Consider the following 7387-nt stretch of genomic DNA (forward strand, 5'->3'; position numbering starts at 1 on the left):
ACATGTATTCTGGCATTTTCATAGATCAAGCAACAAACAAAGTGGAAATACTATTGCCCAAAATGGCTGAAATTCAAAATGAATCGTCATATCACGAAAATTAAAAAAGTTCCTATTTCCATCTTTGCTGTTCTTATAATGGTGATTAAATACCAAAGATACGTTCTTATATTTGGAAAGATACCAAGGGGAATCGTGTTACATAAAAGTATAACTATTTCACCATATTGTAGATAAGATAAAGCAGGTATCCAAAAACATTTTACGCATAAATACATTGTAAAAAATCACTACTTTCAGTATTACACATGAGCTTATATTATAACAGCAATAAAGGGAAGCAATCAAAGGGGTCCGGCACATGAGTGGATTAAGTTTAATGACTTATTTTTGAATCCTAGAGTCATAATTATGAAAAAAATCATATTAATATAACTACTCCATAGACGTAGTTATATTAATATGATTTTTTTCACAATTATGACTCTAGGATTCAAAAATAAGTCATTAAACTTAATCCACTCATGTGCCGGTCCCCTTTGGAAGCAATCATAAGCTAAGGATTCAATCATATTTTCTACTATTTGAATCAATATTCAGACAAGTGGAAAACAATTATCACAAATAGGATTTTACACGAAATAGATATATTTTATGTTCATAAATAAAACATGGCTGCTACATAATAAACAATAATTTCCGCAACCTCATATATTCTATTTATTTAGGCACTTGTGATTCAGGAATCTCCTTATGTCACTATAAAGGTTGACTTTATCAATCTGAAACGCGCAGGTCAGTCTGTTTAACTAATCATGCAATGATGCAAATTAATGATCTGAATTAAGAAATCTTTTGCTTTATTTTTTCACCTTTTGACCTGCTTACTATGCCCATTTGACGCATACCCTTAATTAAAAAGACATCGTCTCGGCAATTCAGGTCAGTCTTAAAATTAGACCAAGAACGTATCTGATATCAAATAACATTTTGAAAAATGACAGCAACTTCACAAACTGTTTTCCGGTAGCTGTTTGTACTTCCAAATTTTATCTATTTCTACGTCACTGTTTTTCTAGATATAGTTGTACCGGCACAAAATATTGCAGACAGACAAAATAGCTTAAAAATTGGTCTGGTTCAAGGTGGAATGCGCCTGATTTGAAGTTGTTTGGTTCCGTTTCGACATTTTGTTTAATATAAAATTCAACATATTCTATGAGGAATATGCTGAATTTTATATTAAACAAAATGTCGAAATGGAACCCAATAACTTCAAATTAGGCGCATTTCACATTAAATGCAAGTTTGAAATAAACTAAGAACAGTAACCATAACCGACTCAAAAAGATTTAATTGTTCTGCGACAAGTTTGCATTGTTTTGATCCGCTTTTCTAAGCAACCTCATAACACGTGCGTTACAGACAAACGATAGAAACAGAAATATACCTTGACCGGCGTTTAAGATGATGAATAAATATTCAAACGCGGAAAAGTTGGTGAAAAAATACAAAAATCCAAATATCCAAGTAGCTCCTGTCAGAGTAGACATTTTCGCATATATAAGTAAATATTTTTTCTCTTCTCGACGCTCTTTGTTCACTTCCGATTGAGTACTAATTCTTTGTATTGTAACAATAAACATCAAAAGATTTGCCACAATGACAACTGCAACAGGGAGGGAAAAGCAATACCCAACCATTTTGTATTCCGATATGTAGCATAATTTTCCACCGTAACCAATTACTCCACTTGTCACATACGTTATGGTAATATTAACGAGAATAGGAACCAGTGCGGCGAATAAAGAGTAGAACCAGTAGAAACACGTGGTTCTTAGAACGTTTTGAGTATGATCTACAATCCGTAATTGACAGAATACCCTGAACATATGAAAAGAGCAAACATTCATCCAAAGAATTGTTACAAGCCAAAAGTAGTGGATAAGAACCCCAATAAGGCTACATATGTATAGGGAAGTATTTTCGGATTGCCCGATGCCAAACTGAAAGAACGCTTGTGCACAAATTAGGCTCATAATCAGACTTACGTTGTTTATCCCAGGTTGCGTACGAATGCTCTTTATTCGCACATAAACAATGAGAGTTATGGCTGAACAAACAATAGAACAGCTTGAACAAACAAGAGATAAGATTCCTTGAGGAGTGCTAGGCAAGGGTAAATTCATTTCATCATTTTTCTGTGTTGGTTTTTGTTTCAGTCTATTAGCTTCAGTGAGGAGCCTAAATGTTTCTGTACAAATAATTACACTTGAATTAGTTTTTATGTACTCGCTACTTTTGATTTTAGTATCATATTCCTTGATGTAGACACCGATCGTGTTATATGTTACGTTGTAAAATGAAGTGTTTAATTCAACAAGTGGACAGAGATGAACTGGCAGAAGTGTTGGAACATACTGTCCAAATTCTTCCGTTGACACATCCGTATAATTTGTTACAAAATCACCAATATCGAACTGCACATTGAATAAGAAAAATTCTGTATCACTAACTTTTACTGATAGATTGCGGTTGTGTTGTTCGAGGAGCCATTTGATAGGTAGAAAACCTGTCATGTACGTTTCAATATAAAATGCCGTCATACCTAATAAAAGATGAATCGAGAAATATTCAATTATGATGTCACCGAATGGTTTTGTGTTTGAACGTTTTCGGCACGATATTTGTAAGTCCCACATAAAACGTTGCAACCCTGCTTTTCTAAGCCAGTTGTTTAAAAAGGATTTAAAAGCAGTCTCAACATCATCGTTATAAACAATGCTTTTAACTGGTGTTATTTTCAGAAAAACATTGTACACAAATCCTCCAATCCTCTCCGCAATTTGCTGACATTTTCCGTCGGCATAGACCTGAGATAACAGACATTTAACTGTTAGACATTTCTCCTGAAATGGAATAGATGTATTGTTTGTTTACTGGTAAGACTGAAATACCCAATGCAATATATTATTCTCTATTCAAGGGTGTAGCAACAGATGAAGTTATAATATTGAATGTCCATGAGTGAACGTATTTTTTGAAAACAATCGCTTGTTTTCTTTTTATATAATGTTTTTTATGATTGTAAAAGAGAATATATATGTGTGTGTGCGCGTCTTGAGAGGAGGTGAATGGGGAGTTAATGCCGGTTTTCAATTACATATACATATTCAATATTAAAAAGGAAGGAAAGATTATCAATATTGAATTAGATGAAGTCGAACCTGATGTAGTTCTGGGTATTTGTCCTCCCTTGAAGAGTTTATTCTGTGGCGTATATTACGGAACTACCAAATGAAAATATTTTTTAATTAAAGGTGGTAAATCGCTAAAACTATATTATCACATATCCGAATCCAAGAGAATGTACGCATATTAATGAGCATTTTCGTAAACAAAGAAAATACCTGTACTAGATCGTAGATACCAGCATTAGAACATTCAAACTCATCCGTCCTCTGATCATTGTTTTGACTCTCAGATGGTATGAACTTCAACACGAGGGAAAAGGAAACCGAACTGGTGTCTTCTCCTGTGCACTTTGGAATACTAGCCTCATATTCATACCCAGTGTTGCATATGTAGCAAAATATATTTCTGTAAGTACCTTGAAAGCCTGAATAGTATGCCGAACACGCCGTGGCCATTACATGGTCGTACTCTCTCCAAAGACCAGTCATATTGCATTCTGAAATAACTTTCCCACCACACTGTTGTAAATATGACGGGTGCACTTCTGCAGGGTGAATAAAATATAATTTACATTTTTCAGTTCTTTGTACCTCTTCAACAATTTGGTTCAAAGGAATTACAGTGATGTCAAATGTTTGCTGGTAGCAGTCAATTTTTGGTCTCCAGTAAGCTAGCTGAACGTCGTCCAAATTGTGGCAATACGCGCAGTAACGGTTACGATATGTGATGACGTCATCATACAAAACAACAGACACTGGTATCTTTGTATCCAAGTCGCTATAACTCGTGCTACGTTCACATTTGTCTATAATATCTAGAGCAGTTTCAGAATGACGACATTTATCAGTCATGACTATGGCAGGTTCTATACTAGTATCTGGGTGCCAAGGTTTAAGTTGAGGATGAATGCATCTGCTCATTTCGAAAACATTGCCAATTTGATTAAGCACTTCTGGACAACAGTTTAATTTACCTACGTTAGTGTGATTGATACATGTAGACACATTACAAGAGCACCATTCACAACAAATCTTACTTGACATATTTGATATTAGCGAACGGTTTTGTTTCTCCACTAATCCATCACAGTCTGGTCTGCGGCCGCAATAACGTGAATGTAATGTTACCATTGTGTCAACTGCAGAACCAGTTAAGATTCTAGTGTATGATCTGCCAAAATTATAGCCCAATGTGATCAAAAGATATTCCAATAGCAATTGCTTAAATCTTACATTCATATTTGAGTATGTACTCGCTGAAAGAAAAACAAAGAAAGAATTTAATGTTAGTATAGCCCTTATGAGGTTTTGCTAGTTTCTTTTTATTTCATATACATAAACCTAATATATATTAAAATTGTCGGTCCGTTGATTGTCCTTTTGTATCGGTCTATATTCAACACAGGTTTACTGGGCTAATGAGACACAAGTTGTAAGCGAAAGTTCTGCCATTTAATAAAACACTTACTAATTGCATGGTTTACCGGCCAAGAGTCAAAGTATTGGCTTCGGTCCGGTCACCCGGAACTCGGGCAATAGTATTGAATTTTGACTGACAAGCCATGCTATAAGTGTATACAGTATCTGTAATTGGCCAGTATAATATTGCCTAATTGTATGTTGTTTTCGGTGGTAGCAAAAGCAGTAGTATTAGATTAGAAGAAGGATGTATGGTCGTTTTTTTCCCTAACATTTAGGTCTTTTTCATTAAAAATGTATATTGTTATTGTATCCGTCATTCCGTCCGTCCGCAATTTCGTGTCCGTCACGTTACGTTTTGTTACGTCATTACTTAAATTGGAAGAATTTCCTTTTTCAAATCCGTAAGGAGGAGGGTAAAATGAGTCACGGTACCATGTTGGGAGCCAATTGTCACGTGGTGAGAAAAATGTGTATCCAGACCGGGACACGAATCCGGGGCCTTGGAATATCGTTCCGACGCCCTACCGACCGAGCTATCCGGCCGCCTACACACTTTCTCCCCGTTTTAATATTCAAGTCCTATACCGTGACAGTATTGTTCCTGTATAGCTTGTTTAACTGTACTGATATTCTTTGAATTCCTTTAATATTAGAATAGGAATCTTTCAAATAGATCTGTCGCTTTCATTATATACTAAAGAACAGTAAATTATTTAACAAACTAACTGTTGTTTGAAATAGTACTAAATTAACTCTATAAATTATAAAGAAATGTTTATGTAATATACCAAAAGAACATGTTAACAATATTTATGTATCAAAATAAAACTTACCAGATAGCATATATCTAATAACAATCGTCACACACTGAAGAAATAATATATTATTATGTAAACGATATTTTAGACTTAGACTGATTGTGTTGCAGTGATGACAGCGAATTTAACCAATTTCGAAGTTCTTATATCCGGTTTCCTTTTATATTGTAACTAACCCACATGAACATAAACATGAGCCATGCCATGAGAAAACCAACATAGTGGGTTTGCGACCAGCATGGATCCAGACCGGCCTGCGCATCTACGCAGTCTTGTCAGGATCCATGCTGTTCGCTAACAATTTCTCCAATTCCAATAGGCTTTAAAAGCGAACAGCATGGATGCTAATCTGGATCCATGCTGGTCGCAAACCCACTATGTTGGTTTTCTCATGACACGGCTCACATAATCATTAAACAAATTTCCTTACGTAAAATTCATCATCTTTTGATTAAAGTACAGAATTTACTGCGTTGAGATCCTGCTGCCAAAGAAAACTTGCAAAGAAATAGATTTGTTATTCGTTTTTATATATCATTCAAATATCAGCTACAAAGGATGTCTTGACTGTAAATTAACACATAAACAGTCTGGCTTACGATTTATTTTGATGGAATTGATTTAGCTTTTTAATAAATGTATTTGAAAAACATATTGTCCAATAATGATTTCATTAATCTATTACCTCTATTTCACTTTGAACATCACTTTATGTTTACACTTATATTTCGTATTATTTATCGTATCAATAACGAATAGTGTGAATCCGCCACAGAGAGGAGGTTAATATTTTCTAAAGATAAAAAAAAACAATTTGAAGATGAAAAAGGATTGGGCATCTTTCTAAATCGGTGGTTTACATTTGATTTTATTGCATGACTGCGGCATTTTCCTTTGAAGTTTTGTGTTTTCTAAATTCTGGTATCGCCACGGTTAGCCGTGCTCTAAATTCCGTTGCACACAGGTATCGCTCACAGTTTTCTCTGTCTGGGATGTAGAACAATACACACAAATTAGCAAGTGTTGCTGTGATAAGGTATTGAAAATGATAAGCTATTTGAAATAATTTATTACTGTATTTTTGTAGTTTAGTTCCCTACATCTTGATTTAAAACTTGACATTTTAAATAACATAAAAATATAACTGCAAAAATGATTATGATATTCTATTCAGTTTAAAAATTCAAATTACGTTTCTGGCAAAGCTTTAGGTGTTCATTTCATCCATACATGAAACGTTTGTTGATAAAATTAGCCACGTGGGGTTTGTTTACATTCCATATTTCTCCAGGGTTCATGACCTCGTTAGCGCCTCACCCCCCCCCCCCCCCCCCCCCCCCCGTGGCAAATTCAAATTTTGAGCAGTTAGTGTAAATTATTTTTGAAACTCTATTTCACAACTTTTTGTTTTGAAGAATAATTACACCAATTATAAAAGAATGTTTCAATGCGTATTTATGCACTTTTTTATAACTTTTTTTTCAGCAGTTTATTTAAAATTTTGAAAAAGGGATCTGATGTGAAGCATGCATAATTTATATAAAAACCTACCCAGCGCCATCTTCTGGCTTTTATATGGTAGTTGGGGGTTTACCATGAAATGTTTCTAAGGGAGGCTCAAGAGGGGAAATATTTTTAAATATTTTAAATTTAAGATATTTGAAAAATGTGTTCAGTTTACTGTTTTTAATCATGCAATAAATCAGTTAGACAATACATACGCGTGTGTTACCGGCGAGTATCATCATGCTTGGGAGAATCTCGGGGAACGTAATTTGATAGCAAACTCACCTCGCCTCTACGAGGCTCGTTTGCTACCCAAATTACGTTCCCTGAGATTCCCCCGCGCATGATGATACCAGCCGGTAACACACTTTTATGTATTATCTAACTTATACGGATTACATTTGTGTACGTACTGTACTTAAAGTTATATGGAGACCACCGTTATCA

The 7387-nt window shown here is 34.8% G+C and overlaps 1 protein-coding gene across 1 annotated transcript; it reads right to left on the reverse strand.

Moving 5' to 3' along the window:
- Positions 1-665: 665 nt before the first annotated feature.
- LOC123564234 (uncharacterized) lies at positions 666-4444 on the reverse strand. The gene is made up of 2 exons (XM_045357638.2): positions 3411-4444; positions 666-2909 (listed from the first exon to the last, which is right to left on the reverse strand). Exons 1-2 carry the CDS (start codon positions 4431-4433, stop codon positions 1353-1355), a joined length of 2580 nt encoding a protein of 859 aa, XP_045213573.2. The 5' UTR covers positions 4434-4444; the 3' UTR covers positions 666-1352.
- Between the last annotated feature and the right edge of the window lie 2943 nt (positions 4445-7387).

The sequence above is a fragment of the Mercenaria mercenaria genome, chromosome 2 (genome assembly GCF_021730395.1).
Source record: "Mercenaria mercenaria strain notata chromosome 2, MADL_Memer_1, whole genome shotgun sequence".
Taxonomy (NCBI): domain Eukaryota; kingdom Metazoa; phylum Mollusca; class Bivalvia; order Venerida; family Veneridae; genus Mercenaria; species Mercenaria mercenaria.

What these genes read in the sequence shown, in the direction of transcription:
- LOC123564234 (XM_045357638.2), bottom strand. Translation starts at nt 4,433, where the DNA reads ATGAATGTAAGATTTAAGCAATTGCTATTGGAATATCTTTTGATCACA. An exon ending in GTATCTACGATCTAGTACAG is followed by an intron (nt 2,910 to 3,410) that starts GTATTTTCTTTG and finishes ATTCCATTTCAG; the next exon opens with GAGAAATGTCTAACAGTTAA.